Here is a 23,066-nt window from a genome sequence, read left to right on the forward strand (position 1 = left end):
TTCTTGGTACTTGAGCAGCACTATAATACTACAGTAGAATCCCGGGATACAGCACAGTATATAATCAAATAACATTATAAATAACACCGTAAGGCGGGGCAAATACTGTAACCAGAGGTCGGAAAAACATTGTATTCCATATTGTAACTTGAAAAAACTGCATCCTAAGGCCACCGTATACCGAGATTCTACTTTATATCAATTTATAGCCAGATTCTTTAAATTTCAGGCAAAGAAACCAAACAAATAATAATAAGAAAAACAAAAAACAAATAAACAAAAAAAATGCTGGAAAAATGGTGATTTAAAAAAAAGAAAAAAAAAGAATGTTCTTGAATCTATACAGAAAAAACAACTTTAAATTTGTCTGCAATTTTTATAATCTCGGATTTATCTTGCGTTATCCAGTTTATAAACAGATCTCCATTTTTTATTCTGGATGTCCGTCAAAAGAGATATTCTTCATGAAATATTGTCTCCAGTTTCAGTTTGATGACTGGTAAAGGGTAGGATGTATTTCAGTGAACGCCTCCCTGAAAAATAAAATCCATAATGTATTGTTATTAAACATAATGAACAAAGAATTTAGGTTGCATCGATGGTTCTACATCATAGAGTACGGTCGAGGAGGGAGCATAGATTGATGCTGGGAGAAATCATTCAGTGTGGCCCCCCGTGAGTGCACAGTGAACGAGGAATAAAAAGAATGACTAAGTTCAGCATTTGCCTCCCCCATCCCATTTAGCCCAAAAGTCCCCAGGGTACGTCAAATCCTGGTGAAAATGAACAAACGGTGCAGTTTGAAGCCTTAACATATGTAAATTTGAGTTCATCACCATGCAAAAAAAAAAAAAAGAAATGATTAAGTCCATCATTTGCCCTCCACCCCCTTTAGCCCCAAAAGTCCCCAAGGCCTTAACATATTTAAATTTGAGTTCAGCACCATGCAAAACTGCTAAATAGGCATACACAGAAAATTTTGGACAAATATGGTAAAATAGTCGCAAAAATGGAGTGTTTTTATTAGCCCTTAAAGAGGGCTCACCCAAAAGTTATTACGAATTATAGACAAACAAAATTATATAGAAATCAGTTAGTTACAACTTTTCAGAAAGTTTTATAAAAATCAAAGGCATCAATTTTTTTTTAAATAACCACAAAAGTTTCAATTTTAGCCATTTTAACCCGAAAGGCACCCCTAGGAAGGCAACCGGAGTTTTCCCGGAAAATCCATTCTGTTAGTTTTTTACTTATATCATGCTTAATGTTTGTGCAAAATTTCAAAAATTCCAAGGCGTAGTTATTGAGAAAAGTGCAGACAGACAAATTGACAAACAGACAAGAGTAAATTTACAGGTCCACCCTCCTTTTGTCGGGGGGGGGGGCAAAAAAGAAAAAAACATAAAGAAAATGAGCGCATGTATGCAACACAAAATAAGTGTAGTGTTTCAAAGAGGCAAATATACGACTTCTAGGAAAGAGTTCATAATTCAGTTGTTAAAGATTTATCTCCCTACATTAAGTCCGGTGGAACGATAAAATTGTCGCCCTAGAAAAGACAACATGATTCCATTTCCGTTTGATGAAAATCGTTTTTTTTTTTTGTTGCAGACCATTTACTAGTTGGCCAGTTGTGTACAAATTCCAAGACCAATAGGAGCCTTCTATCATGTCTGAACGTGACACAATGTTCACCGAACAAAATCGGAGATGCACCACTGTACAACTCATGCTCTCTACCAATCCAAGTTATGACAACAGAACCATTGCCAGCATTCTGAAAATGCAAATCTGGACGGTTCAATGCTTGAGGGCACAGCTCAATGAAGTTTCCGGCCATAGTTATGGTTTTTGGTGTGGTTTCGAGTGAGGGCCACATAATGCCACCTCATATCTTCGAAATTGGCTTGAAAATTAACACCAAAGTGTACCTGGATGTGCTGAAAAGTGTAATGATCTCCTAGTGCAATCAGGTGGCCGCTGGTAGACCCTGGGTGTGGCAGCAAGATTCGGCGTTGGCCCACAAGTCCAAAGAGTCCCAGGTTTGGCTTCAGAAGGAGTGCTACGATGTTGTATCTTTTCTCACTGTCCCTTCCTCCTCCCCCGACCTGAACTTGCTGAACTATTTCGTTTGGTTATAGGTTGAGAAAATCACCAACATGACCTCCCACAACACCAAAGCCAGCCTGATCACCGTTATCTGTTTAATATTTGCCGAACTCCTGCCGCGCTTGTGGAAATGCATGCTCCCAGTTCCCGAACCCGTACTAAGGCAGTGATTGAGGCTGAAGGCGGCTACATTGGACAGATGTCAACTCTACTACAAAATCAAGTTACCTAAATTGATTTTTTCAATAAAAGTATAAAAAAAGCTATAGTAGTGCTTTCTTTAGGGCGAAAAAACGGAAAAGAAAAAAAGAGAAAGGTAGAGAGATTGAGAGAGGTAGGGAGAAGTTTAAATATAAAGATGTTACACACACTTTTTTCATGACTCACAGCAACGCCACATTTATTTGGTAGATTTCTGTCAGTATTTAAATTTTTGTTCGAGTTTTGACTGATTCTCGGAACTCCAAAGGCAAGAGCACCATAGCGCCATGTTTGTTTCTGTTTCAGCTGAAGCGCCCAGCACAACTTGAGTTTCACACTTAAAACACACTTTAAAACGAGTTAAAACATCAAGCACTCATCCAGGTAGGTAGAAGAGTAACTTATCTTGCTTTTAGTAACATTTATTTGTTAGATATTTGTTTCTTTACCACTTTTTCTTATCTTGGTCTACTGTAAAAAAGAAACCCTTGCGAGGCAGCTTTGCTAGAGTCATCATAAAGGGAAAACCTATTGACACGTGTGACGAACTTTATAAATAATTTTCTTTATCAGTTTTAAATCAGCCATTTTGTTTCATTGCCAAATATTCTTTGTTTTATGTCTTTAAGGTTGAAAATGACATTTGTTTCTACATAGACTGACAACTTGGATGTCCCATGTTTGAATCGAAGTCGTTCCACAAAAATCACTTTCACTTAAAATGTTGGCAACCTTCTCATGGTTCTTCCCATAAGTATTTGTGTGGCACTATAACCAGGTCATTTTCAAATCTAATGTAAATGTTCCTGTTGAGCTGTCCTCTTAAAGAAGCCCTACCTAAGTTGGACCATTACTGATCGTGTTGTCTCAGTATCTATGTAACACTTAACCGTTGTCCTAGAGTGGCCTCCATGTTAAAGTTGGAGTTATCGAACTTGGTGACCTTCTTCTATATATTTAGTTATGTTCCTTGTCTCCAGTGGATTTTCTATATGGCGCCCAGCCAAGAGTAACACGTGTTTATCCTACATCCTTGGAATTACTAAATGAACTAATATTGATACTAGAGCATATTCTTTCGTGTGACAGATATTATATCTGTCCAACTTATAACAGATATTATAACTTATATGTCTTTTGCAATTTTATATACCTTCCCAAAATTATAGCTGCCACTTTAAAAATCTAATATCAGCCCACCAGTTTTCATTGATTTATAACTTCAAAGGTAAATCACTTTTGATGATGTCAGCCTCTATGTATGCTTTGATACCTTTTACGTCTCCTATAGTTACCGGAAATCTAACTGCTTTTATTACTTTTACCTCCACTCCATAACCAAAATTAAATGTCCTGTTGAATTTAAATCTTCACTAACCGCTTATCTCGGTCATTTAATGTACCAAGAAATACATTCAACCAAAATTCTCCAGTAACAGTTCTAGAACAGGCAGAATCCAACACTGCCATACCCAATGTTTCTTTTACAAGATTGGACATTTTTATATTAGAATCATTTATCGATGTTCGATAACAGGACTTGGAATTAATTGATGAGAGGTGTATATGGTTTGAATCCACAACGGTATTAACATTTCTAGGATGTAAAACCAGTACAGTCTCTGGTAAAATGCCTAATAGAACCACATTTGAAACAACCTTATTGTCCTACCTTATCTGTCCACTGTTTTAGGCAGATATATAAGATTGCAAAAGACAACTTCTAGACATTATAGTCTTCCATTGACAAATATGCTTTTACAGGCTGAAAAGTCACCAAACTTTGTATTACTTTGTGAATATTTAAAAACATGCTCTAGAATGTAGAAAAGGACAAAGGCTGAGAAATTACATAAACAGTTTGCTCATGCATTAAAAGAGAAATTGGTATCATTGGTGAGAGGCAGTAGGGTCTTTCATGATAAGTAGTTTCTGGCTCTTATTAAGGATGTCTGATTCGTGTTCAGTAGTGGGATTGGCTCCTGGAAACTGGTTTAATGACACAGAATTCAGACATAACCGATGCTGAATTTTACACCTAATTGACGCATCCACTAGGTACTCGGCTGCCAGGATGATTAAAACCAAGAAGAGTGAAGAAATTATTTGCAACATTTTTTTTAATGTGGATAGCATATTTTGAAGTTCCTAAACACTTCTTGAGTGATAATGGGGGAGAATTTAATAACGATGGTTACAGAGAGATGAATGAAAAACTGAATATTGAAACCTGCACTACAGCCGCTGAAAGTCCATTCAGTAATGGCAGTGTGGAACGTCACAATCTAATATTGGCTAAAGTAATGGAGAAAACATTGGAAGATGAGAAATGTGAACCAGAAATAGCTTTGGCTTGGGCTGTTAGTGCCAAAAATGCTCTTCAGAATCATTCTGAACATAACCCAAATGAGCGTGTTTTTGGATCTAATATAAATACGCAGTCAGTTTTAATATACCAGTTACCTGCATTAGACGCTTTAACAACCAATATGGTTAGAATAAATTTAAATGCCTTATATTCTGAGAGAAAAAGATTCATGGGGACTGAATCAAGTGAAAAAATTCGGAGAGCACTGTGATTTAATATAAGACATTATGCGGATGAATGATTTGTGATAGGAAACAACGTTTACTACAGAAGACAAACTATTAAGAATGGCGTGGTCCTGCTAAAATTTTGGGTAAAAAAGGGTCAATGTGTATTGATCCGACATGGAGGAGCATTCTACAAGATGCATCCATGTCACTTGATGAAGGTAAGCAAGGACCTTGGAAAGCCAACGAATAAAGAAAATGCAATTCCCTTAAATGAGATGGATGAAGTCTTGGAAAAGGAAGTTAAAGATCAACATAATGAAAATTCTAATAGTTACAGGGAGGAACTGAAAGACAATACTACAAGGCCGAGTAAAGGGAAAATAGTGGAATACAAAATTATTGGAAGTAATGAGTGGAATAAAAAAAAAGGAAAGATTATGAGTACACAACCAAAATCAACTGGAACATTGACGGAATATAGAACCAGATGCAGAAAATGAATGTCCTGTGTGTAAAGCTTAATCAGTGGCAAGAACTTCCTCAAGTAACAGAAGGAGATCATGAAGAACATGTTTTCCTCACAACTGAACAAGAACAAACAAAAGATGTGATTGATGCAAAGGAGAAAGGAATAACATGAAAACTCACGAAGTGTATGAATGTGTCCCTATCATAGGTCAAAAATGTATATCAACAAGATGGGTGATAACAGAGGAAGCTAAGGATAACAAAAAGATAACGAAGACTCGTCTTGTAGTACGTGGCTATCAAGAAAATTCACATAACCTAAACACATGCAGTCGTGAAGCTATGCGTCTTGTAATGTTAACAGCCACCATTAAGAATTGGCAGGTGGAGATCCTTGATTTCATCTCAGCATTTTTGCAACATGATATGCTTGAGAGAAATATTTCTCAAACCACCATCTGAGGCATGTCCAGAGTCACAAGTGTGGAAGCTGAAAAGATGTATTTATGGATTGAATGATGCACCCCATTCATGGTACAAGAGTTACTCAGGAATCAACTAAACTAAAAGGAATGGTAAGTGCATATGACAATGCAATGTTTCTTTGGCATTATTTATCCGAGAACTTGATGGGTAGTCTGGCAATGCATGTTGATGACTTTATATTTTGTGGAAATGATTAAAAAAAATGTGATATAAAGAAAGGAAGATCCTTAAGGAAAAATAATGAACCGAGTGAAGAGGAGAAGACAGATTTAAAAAGATTAACAGCATGTGGGTATCTACCCAGACTCGATCTGATGTATCATTTGATGTGTGTAGGATGTGTAATACCGGAAAATCTCCTAAAGTGAAGTTACTTTTTGAAGGCAACAAGTCACTATTAAAGCTTGAATTAAATACGGGTTCCATATTCTTTTCACAGCTGGAAAAGCCTTCAGATTTGAGTGTGGTTTCTTATTCTGATGCTACCTATGCCAGCTTGGAGGATGGTCCCTCACACGGTGGATTTATCATCTTTGTTTAGAGTAAGATGAATAGACTGGCTCCTATATGCTGGTCATCAAAAAGACTTGATAGAGTAGCGAAGAACCCATTGGCATCCGAGACTCTTACATTCAGTGAAGCTGCTGATGCAGGTGAATCGATAGCTGTCATGCTGCAAGAAATCTTCAGACTACCCAGGTTGCTTGAAGTACTTTACAAAACAGACAACGCATCTTTAGTAGAGACTTTAAAATCATCAAATCTTATAAGTGACAGACGTTTGAAAGTTGATGTGTCCAGAGTAAAGGAAATTTTTGTAAAGAAAGAAATCAAATTGAATGGAATAGAGAACAGGGATAGGTCGCAACCTGTTTGATAAAGATGGAAGCCTCTACTGAAATTCTAAAAGACTTGTTGTGTTAATAACCCGTTTTCTTTGTTTTCATTTATTTATTTTTTTGTTGGAACATACACCTGTGGGAGTTACACCTGGCAACACCGGCCTTGATAAGCGCCCCCCCCCCAAAAAAAAAGAGAAAGCTGATATTAAAACTATTTCAAGTGACTGGCAAAATATTGTGAGAAGGAGAAGGGATTGCACCTTGAGAACTCTGCCTCAAAATTGGAAATCATCTTTCCGTTTTGCAAAAGAAAGTTTAATCTGCCATCAGAGAGTGAGTTTTGTGTGAAGGTTATCGCAGATATACATTTTTGAAACATTTTTCCATCTATTCCCAACACCATCAACTCAGACACATCTTACGCCTTTTAAAAATTGAATTCAAATCATACTGTGGAAAAGGCTTTCTATCATATTTTTAATCAATTATAAGAACCCCGCAAAGTGTGCACACACACACACACACACACACACACACACACACACACACACACACACACACACACACACACACACACACACACACGCACACACGCACACACACACACACATATATCTACTATTATATAAAAGTCACTGTGTGTGTGTGTGTGTGTGTGTGTGTGTGTGAGTTTCTTCCTTATAGGTTCCAAAACGGCTGAGCTTATCTTTTGCAAATTCCACACCAAGCTAATATATATGTCTGGCAGTGTTCTTAGATATCTTTTGTATAGAAATTCATCCGATATATATCAAAAATCGAAAATTTTCGATCCTAAAACTAGTTTTTTTTTCTTATAGATAAAATAGAAGAATTTTGACAGGGAAATTTTTATACGTTACACCGGTGTTACAATAACAGAAGTCTGTTCTTGTAAGTGAGTAAATATGAAATAGGATAGTCAAGGATTCGAACTTGCGAAGCTAGATTTGGAATTGAAAATTCCAATCATAAGTTAAAATAAATACAGAATGTTATTGAAAATAAGGAATGTGGAATCGCAATTGTTTAGCTCACACAAAATAGTTAGATATCTGTTTATTGGGAAAGGCATGTAATGATTGTTTCTGTGAAAATTAAAATAAGGAATTTAATCGTCAATTGAAATTGTAAACATATTTTGTAAAGAGGTTATTCGAAAAATAGGTTACTGAACTCGGGGTCATGTCAAATTTTGCAACGTGACACATGTCAAGGCAACGTGCTCGATGAGCACATGTTTAATCAAGCGATGACATGACGAGTTCTCAATATAGGTAGAGTTTTAGATGCAGTCTGGGAGAAAGAGGGGAGAAGAGCAGAGAGAGAGAGAGAGGTCAGAAACAGTGCTTGGAAGCGAAGGTTAGAGAAGAAAAGCCATGTAAAGGAACTTTGAATTCCTCAAGCGAAATTAGGACCGGTCATGAAATAAAGGACGTCATCATGTGGTTTTGTATCTGCGTCGTCGTGCTGTTATTCAACAGAAAAGGTATTGTCCATTTATGTTATAAGAACCTTGATAAAATCATCATCTAAAAAATATGTGTTAGAAAGTATATGTGCCAAACTATAAATGTTATAGAAACACTCCCGTTCACAGAACTGTCAAAAGTATAAATGTCACACTCTTGGTCTATCTATCTATATATCAAATCTCCTCTCATTGTGTATTACATGCCGTTGGCTATTGTAGTAACATGAACACTGTCTCTATATCTCTTCAATGTCTATTATATATATATATATAAGAACTGTCTCTCTTTTTATATATACCTGTCTATATCTCACCAATGCCTCCCTCTCCCAACAATATAAACACTCCTAAGACTGTCTGTAGATAAAACACTAAGACTCCTAAAACGAACAACAACAACAATACAGAATATATGTCATCTTAATACCACCAGTATATAACATATGCACATATTTGGTACTTCTAAAGATAAAACTGATACGTAACAACCGGCAAGGGAGATAATAAAATCCTAACAAATCATTTCTTCTTATAAAAACAGATTCATTATGATCTGAAGATATAGCTTAGTGGTAGAGCATTCAACTTCAGATCGAATGATCCCCTGTTCAAACCCGGTGTACCACACCATTTTATTTAAATTTTTTCTTATTAATGAGTTCAATTAGCGATAAAAGAAGAGGTACCATTTAAAATCGATGCAAATCATTTCTTCGTTTGCATTTTTGAAAACTAAACATTAATCAGAAGTGACTTTTCCAGCGCATTCATCGTCAAACCCAAATATCAGCTGACGTGATATTGTAAACAAACACACATGGAATTTGATGAATGACATTATCATTATTATTTTTTATTTTATAATTTTTTTTTTTGTTTTATGCAAATTAGTTCACTGGGCAAATTATTCCTCGTAATATATAATATTCAGTAGAGGATTGGTTCTATAATAATGCATATGCAATCTGCATAAATTAAAATATCATGTTTAAGCGTTTTGTACGACCGGGCAATGCCAGGCATCCAGCTAGCATATATATATATATATATATATATATATATATATATATATATATATATATATATATATATTACGTTGAGAAAAAAGTTCTTGCGGAATTTTTAATTTTGATTTCAAATGATGTATTTTCAAATAAGTTTTCGTTATAATACCTTTACTTTATATATATTACTTTAAAGAGCATTTTTCACTCTATCTAATCGTTTAAATTACAATCGTTTTAAAAACAACTGTCTTTTTTTTCAGAACGTTTAATACAAGATGGAAAAAAAAAGGAAATTCGCACAATTTTCTTATTTCAATTCAAACTAGACCGAAAAGCTGCCGAAACAGCTCACAATACCAGTGAAGCGTTTGACGCAGGAACAACAACGTAACACACAGCACAATGGTGGTTTAAGAAATTTCGTTGTGGCGACAAGAGTCTTGAAGATGATGAGCCAAATGATCGGCCATCGGATGCTGACAATGATCAATAAAGATCCTAAGTGGAAGCCAATCCATGCACAACTGTTTGAAAAGTTGCTTCTGAATTAGGCGTAACGTGTTAATTTTATTTTTATTTCGGACTATTAGTCTCATCTTTTATTAGTTAAAACAACAACTAATAAAAGATGAGACTAATAGTCCGAAATAAAAATAAAATTAACATAAAAATGCTCATCTCAAAAAAATAAAAAATTCCAATTAAGGAATAATATATATATATATACCAATCGGTACGGACCCGACTATGGAAGATCAGATAATAAATAAATGTGGATTTATAAGATCAAAAAGAATCCAACCTTGATCGCCCTTCGGGGCCCGTGGCGCAGTTGATAGAGACGTTGAATCTCTACGGTTCCAGATGAACATTGTCTGAAGATAGCGGTTTCAATCCCACCCAAAGCGTGCCAGAGGTAATTGGTCAAAAATGTGGTGAGACGACAACAACTACGGATGGCAGTGATGGCTGAGAATGCAGTTAGGAGATTCGAAGTTCCTATCCGTCGCGGTTACCACCTGACGAAGGCCAGAGGAAGTTGGCCGAAACGTTGTGAACCAATAAAAAAAAAAAAAAAAAAAAAACAACAACTAATAAAAGATGAGACTAATAGTCCGAAATAAAAGTAAAATTAACATAAAAATGCTCATCTCAAAAAAATAAAAAAATTCCAATTAAGGAATAATATATATATATATATAGGCGTAACGTATATGATGATTTCTAACCACTTGAGAAATATTGGAAAGACAAAAAACTTGATAAATGGATGCCAAACAAATTGAACGGCAACCAAAAGAAACGTAACGAAATGTCATCTTCCCTTCTTTTACACAACCAGAACTATCCGTTTCTCGACCGGGTTGTGACTTGTGCTGAAAAGTGGATTCTTTATGAAAACTGCTGATGCTCAGCTCAATGGTTATATGCCAACGAAGCTCCACGACACTTTCCAAAGTCAGAGTTGCCACAAAAAGGTTGTGCTGACTGTTTAGTGGTCTGCGATCAGTCCCATCCATTACAGTTTTTGAATGCAAGCAAAATCATTACATTGGTAAAGTACTGTCAGCAAATCGATGAAATGCATCAGAAACTTCGACAACAGCACTCAGCATTAGTCAAGAGAAAAGACCCAATTTTCCTCCGCGACAATGCCTGGCAGCATGTTGCTAAACTGATCCTGCAGAAGTTGAACGAATTGGGCTACGAAACTTTGCCTCATCCACCATACTCTCCAGGCCTTTCGCCTACCGATTACCACTTTTTCAAGCATCTCAACAACTTTCTGCATGAGAAATCCTTCAAAAACCTAAGTGATATCAAAAACGCCTTCAGCGACTTCATCACCACTAGTACACAAGATTTTTATGTTACTGGCATAAATACACTTGTTTTGTATTGGCAAATGTGTGTTGAGTCTGACGGTGCTTATTTCGATCAATAAATTTTTGTTTGAGCCAAATTTAAAAGTTAAAAACCGCAATAACTTTTTTGTCAACCTGATGCAAATGGCATTATGGAACACAAAATAACACGCAAGCATTATATATAAAAAAAAAAATTATATAAAAAAAAAATAAAATAAAACAGTACATGATACGACATATGATGGAGAAATACATGTGACGCCATATTGCAAACTGTAAGTAAACATTGTTTCAGCATTCATATCCCTTAAATGTAAAACTTTTGCTAGAAGATTAAAAATAACAAATTCTGTGAATAAAAACAAAAAAGAAAAACATAATCGCACATCTGTGAATGATAAACTGGTCTGACACAAATCTTAGCGAAATCATGACGCTTTTTAAACAAAAAAAAAAAAAATGTAATCATTACGTAAAAGATGAAGAAATAACTGATGAAACAAAGTAAGCCAGGAAAATTTGCCGTGGTATAAGGAACCAAGGCCTAAAATGCTTGAATGCCAGTGGAAATTCTTTGAAAGCCAGCTTGGAGTAAATATAAATTTTAGGATCCACAGACTTCACCTTATGCAATACAATCAAAAGCCAAATGTATCAGCAGGCGACTTCATTACACAAGCCACAACATTAGTACAAATTGAGACTGCAAAGATAAGGAGTTAAGTGAGAAACTTTTTTATTACAAAAATTTTTTTTTTTATATTGTTATTTCACCCCAAATAAGGCACAGGGTCATTTAGTCATGAGGGCTACTATTTGGAACCAGATTTGCAGGGATACTATTTAGGGAGTTGGGCAGCGAGATATCTGTTCACATTACACTTGGATTTCTGCATGTCAGTTTAGTCAGGGAAGCAGGGGCCCAGGAGGAAATCCCAAAGTGCAGCAGTCCAAGGGAAAAAAAGCTATTTGAGTAGAAGGCTTTATGGTATCTGGAGATCTCTACCGTGTAGAGTGGGATTTTGCTGCTTTTCGGGTTTGTCGACGGTATTGTCGTTGAGGAGTACTAGTGCTTTGAGTTTGTCAGAGCACTTGCCATTGAAATACTTGTAAAATAGGCACAAGGATGTCACGTTTCAGCATTGAGATAGAGGTTGGAGTTTAGTTGATTGTGCAGGACCTATTAGGTTGGTGACTCTTTTTTGAACTCCGTCTAGGAGCAAAAGATGCGTCAGCCCAGATATGGCAACAATACTCCATACATGGGCGAATGGTGGCGTTGTAGAGGTACAGCATACACTCAGGCATAAGTAAATTTCTATCAGAGAGAGCCCACCTTCCTTGCAGCAGTCCTGGCAATTACCTCAATGTATTTGTTCCAATTCATGTTTTCTGTGAATGTTAACTCTAGGAGCTGGAGGGAAGTACTTTCAAGCAGTGTATCATTAGCCACGGCAATCAGTGGTTGAGAAAGTTTCTTGTGATTAAGTAATCCAATTTACCAAATTTCCACTACTAACGATTATTATGATATTGTCCCATTGACTACTGTACACTCATTAACCCTTATCCTCAAGTGGTCTCTGGGCCTTGATAAGTGGTGACTCCTATATATATATATATATATATATATATATATATAAACATTATTCAAGGAAAGAGTTCATCATATTCTCAACACCATATGACACTTACTGGAATGAGCTCTGTAGCAAACTAAAAGATTACAGCATAGCCAACTTACTGACCAAAGATTGGAAGTACCTTACCGCCAGAAACGACCAGCTGAACCAGCTCGTAATGCCGAAAGCTGAAAGAATACAAAGCATTAATCGAAGCAGAAAATGTGTGAACTGCGATACCAGCCACAAGTCTTGACAATGCGTAGCATACAATAATGGGTGTTCTGCGTGTGGAAGCAAGGGCCATTTGACAAGGTGTTGCAGAAAAACTACGTCAAAGGAAGAAAAACAGACACAGGAACAAGTCTCACAATCACCGGCACCAATCTCCAAGGAGAACTGAATGCAGGAGACAAAAAGGAAAACATTGACAACATTGATGATGCTGGAAGTGATGAAGATGGTCACTTACAGCATTTCCACTTCCTAACTATCAGTGATAAATACATATGTAGTATAACCAGGGAACTAAGGGATGAAGCCTACACATCCCTTAATATAAGACCACCCCATCTGAAATGGAGAAGACAGTATTGTGGGGGATCCCGTATGCAGTTTCTCTACCAGTTATATAACCAGAATCCCTACTTTGTAGGCTGTGTGTTGAGGAACCGGTTTGTAGAGGATAAGTAGGGTATTGATAAGGTTGCATGTTCGATTAATAGGAGGTCGCCATTTGTTAGGACAGCATAATAAAAACAATCAACAATGAAACGCATGTTTTACGAGTACATTTAAGAAGACATTTAAAAAGATGACGTAAGAATAGAGTTGCATATATACATACAAGATGTTTTATTTAACTATAGAAGGTGAGAACATGAAGAGATCGGTTTGTGTGCCCGCGTGTATGTAAATATATATTATGCGTGAAGTTAATTGTTGTTGTGAGTATGATGGAAGTTCATTGTGTGTGAGCAAGAGTTGATCAGGTTACACGAGTTTCCTTCTTACCTTAAGAAGGTAACACCCTGTCGAGGCATGGATGTAATTTACGTGCCACTCACATTGGAGGTTCGAATCAAAAGGAGAAACATGTTGTCACTTTGACATCTTGAGAGGAAAGAGAAGGAAGAGACAGAGAAAACGGAAGAGGAAACAGAGAATGCCACCTGTTGAGCAAAGCAAAGATTACTACAAGGGCAGTAACCAGAGCGTTATCTAAAGGTGTATGTACAGATGTGTGTGCGGTTTGATAAACACATGTTCCTATAGTATACACTCCACATGAAAATCAATTCCAGGGCATTCGGAAACATACTCCCACTGAGAACATTCAAACTGATGTATGGAGCATCACTAAAAGCTCTCTCCATTCTGCAACCTGGCTGACATGTGAAACTCACTTCATACAGAGGTGACCAAATGTGATGTCTTGGAACCATCAACTTTTCATGCTAGTATAGGAACTCAGAATGGATAAATAAAACATTTTCTGCTGTAGAAGTAGGACCTGCGTCCGTAGAGCTTCCAACATGCGAAAAGTTGAAGCTATTTACCATACATGCGGACATCTTTAAAAAGTACTTAAATATGCCTATCTCTTCTAACAGCCAACTTATGTCACAATACCTCAAGCACTTTGATAAGATTGAAAATTTTAGTGGCACAACCAAACTCCTACTAAGGGAAGACGTAGAACCTTTCACTGACCCTCCATGCAAATGCAGTATCCACCTAAAAGAGAAGATGTGCTCCAGAAAGATGAGGAACACACAGCCTGGTGCTTCAGTTTGGCATACCCCATGAAGCAAGATGCCTCTCTCCGTATATGCATGGACCTACAGAAAGTCAATGCCAGCCTCAAGAGATATCCACACAAAATACCGACTGTTGAAGTAAATCCAGACTTTGCAAAAGTGTTTGGTAAACTTGATGCCAACGTGGGATACTGGTTGGTCTACCTGGACAAGAAAACACAACTGTTGATAACCTGTGGGACGCTGTTCAGATAAGTACACTGGAAGTGTCTACCATTTGGTCTTAATATGTCGCAAGATATATTCAAAGCAAAAATGGACCAAATCCTAGAAGACCTAGATGGCATAGCCAACATTGCCAATGATGTATCCATATTTGGCCAAAACGATGAGGACTATGGCAAAAACTTGTACAGCCTCATGATCCAAGCAGTCGAGACTAGATTTGTGTTCAACAGCAAGAACTATTTCATAAAGCAATCAAGTATATCTTTTTTGGAAACATATACATCCTTATTGGAATCAAACCATAAGAAAATGCCAAACTGACAAAACAAAAGGGAACTACAATGTTTTCTAAGTATACTAAACTACCTTTCCCTATATATTCTGAAAAGGCTCATCCATTGCATGGTTTTCTTAACTCCCAATCCTCATGGATTTGGGATTCTGACTATCAAAAGTGCTACTTCAGGAGGTTAAATGTTTTTACCCCCCTAATAAAATATATTTAATTAAGAACACAGAACTAAATGAACAACAAACTTCTTTTCAACAATAACAACGAAAAAGGGTATTTATTTCACAGCAGGAAGTTGAAGGTAGAACTGTGATAAAAGGAATAGAAGGTTCTTTTGAAGTTGTTGTCGGTCAGTCTGGATTTCTCACAGAAGAGGCGAAGAAAGGCATTAAGCCAAGTACGTCCAAGGATGGAGTACTGCTGCCACAGCTGGGCAGGAGCTGCTAAAAACAGCCTACCCTGCTTTAACAGAGTACAAAATAGGCTTCATGGCCTAGTGGGTGATGCCCTTTTCTTTTCCCTGCAACCTCTCTCCCACAGGAGAGACGTTGTGAGCCTGCCTTTGTTTTATCGTTACTTCCATGGCAGGTGCTCGTCTGAACACCAATCTCTGGTCCCCCCTCGCCAATCTTTCACGATAATAAACACCCACCTAGCTGAAACCACTGTCAAAAATTTTCCCCACTCCTTATCTGCGCCAAAATCAAAACGTAAATTCCATGAACAAAACTTCTTTCTTAGAAGTGCATGCCTGTTTCCCACCTGACTACAACCTGGATGTCTTCAAGTCCAATGTAAACAAATTCCTGATGAACTTAAGTAAGACACTTTATCAAATCTCCAACACTAATGTACTGTACACACAATAACCCTTACCCCCGAGTGGCTTCCGGGCCTTGATAAGTGGTGACTACTTTGTAAAAAAAAAAAAAAAAAGATGGTAAACCATTTGTATTTGGATCCAAAACATTAATTGACACACAAATCAGATACAGCAACATTGAATGAGAGATATTATTAATTGTGTATGGTATTCAGCAATACCACATCTACTTCTATGAAATAGCCTTTTCCACTATCACGGACTATAAGTCATTGGTCACAATATGTTTTTGTTTTTTTTACATAGGCATCACCACTTATCAAGGTCCATAGGCCACTCGAGGATAAGGGTTAAACAGTGTACAGTAGAAATTGGACAATATAGTAACTGTTAGTAATGGAGATTCGGTAAATTTGTTAACTTATGTGGAACGGCTCATCAAAAACTTGTTTACGTTAGACTTGAAGACAACCATATTGTAGTCAGTTGGAAAGCAGAAAAACGGAAGACAATTCCACAGGCGTGCAGTTCTAAGAAAGAAGCTTTGCTCATGGAATCTACGTTTAGGTTTAGGCACAGATAAAGAGTAGGGGAAATTAGTGATAGTGTTTTCTGCTAGACGAGTGTTTCTTGCGAAAGTTTAACAGGGGGGGGGGACCATAGAATGGAGCTCAGCCGAGCACTTGCCATGAAAATAACGATAAAGCAGAGACAAACTAGCAACAGTTCTTTTGTGAGGAAGAAGTTGCAGGGAAGGACATCCCCCACGAAGCTATGAAGTCTATTTTGAACTCTATCAAGGTAGGATGTCCTTTCTAGCAGCTCCTGCCCAGATGTGGCAACAGTACTCCATCCTTGAACGTACCTGGCTTTTGTATAGATAGAGAATTGCATCAGCAGTGAGATATCTACTGGATCGATAGAAGGATCCCACCATTTTTCCAGCGGCCTTGGCAACAGATTTAATGTATGTGTTCCATTTAAGATCAGGAGTAAAGGTCAACCCCAGAAGCTTGTCAAAACATGAGGCCTCCCCAAGACGAGAGCCATTCATTCAATTGATGCCAGATGGGGATCAGAGCGTTGATGATGTAAAGATAAAAGCTTGGTTTTAGATGCATTAAAAGTAATCAGCCACCTCTTTCCCCATTGTACCACTTACTCAAGATCAGAGCAGAGAGAATCAGAGAGAACTTGGTCGTTTACGGTCTTAGATGGGCTTTTGATATGTCAAGAGCAATTGCCCTAGAAAGGTAGCCTCTGTCGAAAGATCCGCTAATCCTATGAGATATAACTGTAAGCACATCTGCTGTAGATCTAGCAGAACGGAAACCATATTGTGTCACTAAGAAGGTTATTTTTGCTGAGATGGTTGATTACTTCTCTATTTAACAGATTCCAGCAACTTACTCATGACGCACAGGAGACTTATTGGCCTGTACTGTGAGGGAGATGAGCGATCACCTGAATTCTTAAATATGGGGCATACTGATGAGATTTTCCAGGGTGACGGGAAGCAATTCTCCTTAAGACAACGTTTAAACAGTTTTGTAAGGATGGGCGCAAGTTCTGGTTGAAGTCTTTTGAGTACTATAATTGGAATATCGTCAGGGCCGGTTGCTTTACTGGAATCAATGTTTTTGATTAGCTTGGCAACATCACGAACAGATATTTTTATATCACACAGCATGTTTTCTGATACAGGAGGGAACATTGGGGGTTGGTGGCCTTGGTCGCAAAGGTTAGAATTAGCTGCAAAGTTCTTGGCAAAGAGTTTGGCTTTGTCTGATGCTGACAAGATTACCTCAGGTCCATTTATGAGAGTTGGGATAGAGCACACGCTTCTGTTCAGGATTCTATTTGCTATTTGCCAAAACTGGTGGGAACCAAGCTGCTGGTCAGCTACTTTGGACTTGACGGACTAAGCATACAACTCTCTTGCTTTTTTCATTACTTTTTTACAGTGGTTGCTGGCAGTTCTGAAAGCGGCTTTAGTCTCACTGCATCTATTACGTTGGAAGCAATGGAAAAAGTGATTTCTATGCACAATGGCAGCAGCACATTCCGGAGAGAACCACGGCTGGCTGTTAGGTTTCTTCTGGAATTTTTTCAAGGGTATGAAACGGTCTATACCTACAATTAACCATTCTGTCAGGTCTGATACTATAGAGGACACATCCTTTTTAAACATGGAATGCAGAGGTAGATCCGATATAAATGTACAGAAACTATCCCAGTCAGCCATAGAGTATCGATATGCTATACAATGGAGAGGTACATCTGGGGACTTATTACATTTCATTTTTATCTTAACTGATACAACTGAGTGGTTGGAAGATCCAAGTGGAGACAGAACAGAAGCTGAACACAGTTCAGGGCAAGTTGTTAGAAAGAGGTCTAGGAGACTTGCATACTGGCTGTCAGTATCGAGAACACAGGTGGGTTCATGAACAATCTGAGTGAGGTCATAAGCAATGAAGAAATCATGACAGAACCTGCCCTCATCATCAGTCTTGTTTGAGTGAGTTAACCATTCCACATTGTGAATATTAAAGTCTCCACAGACATGAATATTAGCTGAAGGATAAGCAGATAGGGCGTAGTCAATTTTCTCAGATATGCTTTTAAAGATAGTAACTCCGCTGTTTTGGGAGCGATAGAGAGCAAATATAAATGCAGTAGTTTGAGCAAGTGTAACCCGGAAGCACATATAGGGTAAGTTACTTATGAAACTGTTTAAGCGTTGCCTTAAGGAGAAGTGCTTTCCGACTCCCTGGAAAACCTCATCAGTATGCCCTGTATTTAAGAATTCAGGTGATAAGTCATCTCCCACTCAGTACAGACCAATAAGTCTCCTGTGTGTTATGAGTAAGTTGCTGGAATCCATATTAAATAGAGAAATAATCAACCACCTCAGCAGAAACAATCTTCTTAGGGACACACAATATGGTTTCCGTTCTGCAAGATCTACCGCAGATGTGCTAACGCTTATATCTCACAGGATTAGTGAATCTCTTGACAAAGGCTTCCTTTCTAGGGCAATTGCTCTTGACATATCAAAGGCTTTCGACAAAGTATGGCATGAGGGCCTACTTCACAAGATTTCCAGCTATGGTATAACTGGAAATGTTTTCTCAATCATTAAATCATTTCTCTCCGATAGGCTCATAAGAGTAGTGGTCGATGGACAAAAATCAGAGGCCTGCAGTATTAATGCTGGAGTCCCTCAAGGGTCAATCCTGGGCCCAACTCTCTTCCTGATCTACATCAATGACCTCCCTAAACACATACTGAAATCATTCGTTGACATCTATGCTGATGACACAACCATCTACGGCAACACATCAAAGGCTGTAAATGACAAAGTTCTCTCTGATTCTCTCCCCTCTGATCTCGAGCGCGTGGTTCAGTGGGGGAAGATGAGGCTGGTTACCTTTAATGCATCTAAAACCAAACTCCTATCTTTACATCATCAGCGCTCTGATCCCCGTCCGGCATCAATTGAAATGGATGGCTCTCGTCTAGGAGAAGCCCTGTGTTTTGACAAGCTTCTGGGTTTGTCCTTTACTCCTGATCTGAAATGGAACACGTACATCAAGTCTGTTGCCAAGGTCACTGGAAAGATGGTGGGATCCTTCTACCGCTCCAGAAGATATCTCATTACTGATGCAATTCTCTATCTATATAAAAGCCAAGTACGTCCAAGGATGGAATACTGCTGCCATATTTGGGCAGGAGCTGCTAAAAACAGCATATCCTGCCTTGACAGAGTACAAAATAGACTTTGTGGCTTAGTGGGGGATGCCCTTTTCTCTACCCTGCAACCTCTCTCCCACAGAAGAGACACTGCGAGCCTATCCTTGTTTTATTGCTATTTCCATGGCAGGTGCTCGTCTGAACTCCAATCTCTGGTCCCCCCTCGCCAATCTTTCACGAAAAACACCCGTCTAGCTGAATCCACTGTGAAAAATTTCCCCCACTCTTTATCTGTGCCTAAATCAAAACGTAGATTCCATGAACAAAGCTTCTTTCTCAGAACTGCACGCCTGTGGAACTCTGTTCCGTCTGCCTGCTTCCCTCTGGACTACAACTTGGATGTCTTCAAGTCCAACGTAAACAAATTCCTAATGAACCGCCCCTTAAGTAAACACTTTATCAAGTCTCCACACTAACGTACTGTACACACAATAACCCTTATCCCTGAGTGGCTTCTGAGCCTTGATAAGTGGTGACCACCGTGTAAAAAAAAAAAAAAAAGTTAGGATCTTCTCTGGAAATGTCCCTACCACATGGAAAGCCATCTTTAATATAGGCACATATTCCATGCCTATGGCGATCTTGGGGGTCAGATTTGGAAGTTAAATTAGACTATCCTTTAATTATGAACTCATCTAGGGAAATGGGCTATCCAGTGCCAGTTTAACTTAGAAATAATATGTCTGGTTTAGTCTAGAAGGTTTAGTTTAGAAGGTTAGGACGTAGACCCCTGATGTTAGAGAAGGAGACCTAGTAGTGGGGGTCTACGTTAGAAGTTAAAGATCTGGGTTTAATTGTGTGTTGTTTATTGAGACTTTTCATGGTGTTTTGGGATTTGGGGACTAGGTCGACAGACATACTTGAAGCAGGGCAGAGAGGGAAAATAAGAGAGAAATAGAAATGAAGAAATATTTTTTTTTTGTAGCACATGAAAAGGTAAAGCCGTAACAATTACCTACTAATATGGCATCGAAAGGCCCCACCAGAAGCTACTGCATGGTCCAGAATCCATTCAGCAAATGGCAATACAGCAGCCCCAGTACTTTGCACCTGCTGCTTAGTGGTTAATCCAAGGTTCGGGTCCCTGACTATCAGGCGGATGACATTAGCCCAGATAAAACGTTTACCTCCAGCACCCTTACTAGTGACATGCCTACAAGGATAGACATAGAAGCAGAAAAATTCCGACGTCCCTGGCGGCTGTTAACACAAAATACTGTCAACCTAGAAAACAGCTTTTTCTTCTCCCTTTGTCAGAAAAATTACTCATTAAAAATGAGGACTGAGGGACAAATAAAGAGAAGCGAGAGTAATGGGAGCTGCCGATAATGCATCCACAATGCATTGTCTACTCTCCACGTGTGCTAAACCATTGCATTCAGCATTACACCGGTTGCAGTGAACACTATTGAAAATCCAGGGCTACCTATAATGAATAACATACAGACTGGGTAGGAAAATAATCTTTGCTGACACCCCAAGTCGATTGCCTAACCTTGAAAACAATAAACCAATTCAGATGTGAGGGTGTGTAGTATAAACACTGTATGATCAACTTCCCATCAAAAGTGCAGAAAATTTTATGAAATGAAACAGTGAAGGACCCAGCCATGAATCTCGTTAAGGAGAATGGCCAGATAATATCCATGAATTACTGGCTGAGATCCGATCATACTGGTCCTTCCGTGACAAACTTGTCGTTTAATCTAGAATCCTGTTCAAGGGCCGACAAGTACCCATCCTGAACTTCATGAGGGAGGACATCCTATACCAGCTCCACCAAACTTATTTTTTTTTATAACATTTTCCCCCCAAACAAGGCACATTGCCACTTTGATGTAGGGGCTACTATCAGGGACATAAGCCACAGGGGTACTATGTAGGGATTTGGGCAGCAAGATGTCAGTTCACGTTACACTTAAACTTCTGCATGTCAGTACAGTTGGGGAAACAGGGTTCTGGAAGGGAGTTCCAAAGTCTAGCAGTTCTGGGGAAGAAACTACTGGAGTAGAAATCTCTCTTACATCTAGGGATCTCTACTGTGAAAGGGTGAGATTTAGCTGCTTGTCGGGTCTGTTGTGGGTATTTACGTCATGGAGGGTACGTGCTTGCAGTTCATCAGAGCATTCACTGTTAAAACACTTGTAGAACAGGCAGAGGGATGCAACATTTCGTTGATGGGACAGAGGTTGAAGCTTAGATGACAGTTCAGGACAGTTCAAGGCATAGAGAAAACATGGCGACTTGCGAGAGAAAGTTTGTACTGAGTGAATATCAACAAGGATATTGAAAGGATGTGCAAGTCGTGCACACTTTGCTAGGAACACCAAGATGCACACAGGCACAAACCACTACACCCACATAACATTCCGTCTCAGCCTTCGAAGTTCATCACATCAGACCTATTTGAGATTGATTAGCAGCAATTCTTGCTCGCTGTTGATAGATACTCAAAATACTGCTGACAATATGGTAACACTAGTAACCAGCAAAGCAGTGGCAGATAAAAGTATTATACCTCGCTTTTTGGTCATCCAGGCAGATTATGACAAACAATGATCCATAATACTCTGGATAGGCTTTCCAAAGCTTCATCAAATCCTGGAGTATCAGGCATCTGATAAGCTTACCTCACTATGCTTCATAAAGAGACATGTGAAATATATCAAATCAACAATAAAACATGCAAAAAATAAGAGAACTGACATCCAGCTCTGCTACAGGTTAGGGCAACACCAATAGATAGCAAACTACCATCACCAGTTGAAATACTTTTTGAAAGTAATTGTCTGTATTTTTGAGATGAGGTGTTTTCATTGATTGAGATTGTCGGACTGACTTCCTCATCTGGGTTGTTATTGTCACAACGTTTCAGCCGTTTTGCCCTCCGGCCTTCGTCAGGTGTTTTATATCGAACTGGGGAACCGTTTGTTAGGAGTCTCGAACCCAACCCTTTATTATTATTATTATGGGGGTACCGTATTCGGACTCCAGCTAGGCTTTGGGACATAGTTGCTGATTCTCTGTTTTGAATGTTACTTTTTCACTGCCTTCGTTCAGGATTGAACTCAGCACCTTTGGGTAACTGTAAACTTTGATACAACATCTAGGACCACTCGGCCATATGTCACTAGGACACGGAGTCCGAACACGGTACCCCCGTAATAATAATAAAGGGTTGGGTTCGAGACTCCTAACAAACGGTTCCCCAGTTCGATACTTTTTGAAAGACCTATACCAACTGCCTTACCAAGCCGATCAGAATCAGGAAAGAAAGAACATTGCGAACAGTTACATGAAAGACCAGCAAGCATGAAAACCTATCTGATCATTATAGCAGAACCAGGAAATTAACACCATTATACCTAAGTCAGTGTGTACACATACTAAATAAACTCAACAATACATGGCACCCTGGAACCATCATCGAGAATAATAAAGGACCTAGGAGCTACATAAGAGAGATGCCTAATGGAACTAGACTCCATTGCAATTGCACCAATTTTTTGTGCCATATCAATTCTGGTGATGAAAAAAGTTCATTTTGATATTTCTGAACCTGACACTGTACAGG

At 38.4% G+C, this 23,066-nt stretch overlaps 1 protein-coding gene across 11 annotated transcripts in view; it reads right to left on the reverse strand.

Moving 5' to 3' along the window:
- Positions 1-286: 286 nt before the first annotated feature.
- Positions 287-23,066, reverse strand: part of LOC145248822 (uncharacterized) — a 165,013-nt gene continuing 142,233 nt past the window's right edge. For all 11 annotated transcript variants that reach the window (XR_013863410.1, XR_013863412.1, XR_013863411.1 and 8 more), the window contains one exon: positions 287-533. Coding sequence is in view for 1 of the 11 variants with exons in the window: in XM_080110514.1 (XP_079966640.1) it covers positions 485-533 (49 nt within the window). In the remaining 10 variants the exon portion in view is untranslated. The remainder of the gene's footprint in view (positions 534-23,066) is intronic.

Source organism: Euprymna scolopes, chromosome 27 (genome assembly GCF_053919585.1).
Source record: "Euprymna scolopes isolate OS-2025 chromosome 27, ASM5391958v1, whole genome shotgun sequence".
NCBI lineage: Eukaryota > Metazoa > Mollusca > Cephalopoda > Sepiida > Sepiolidae > Euprymna > Euprymna scolopes.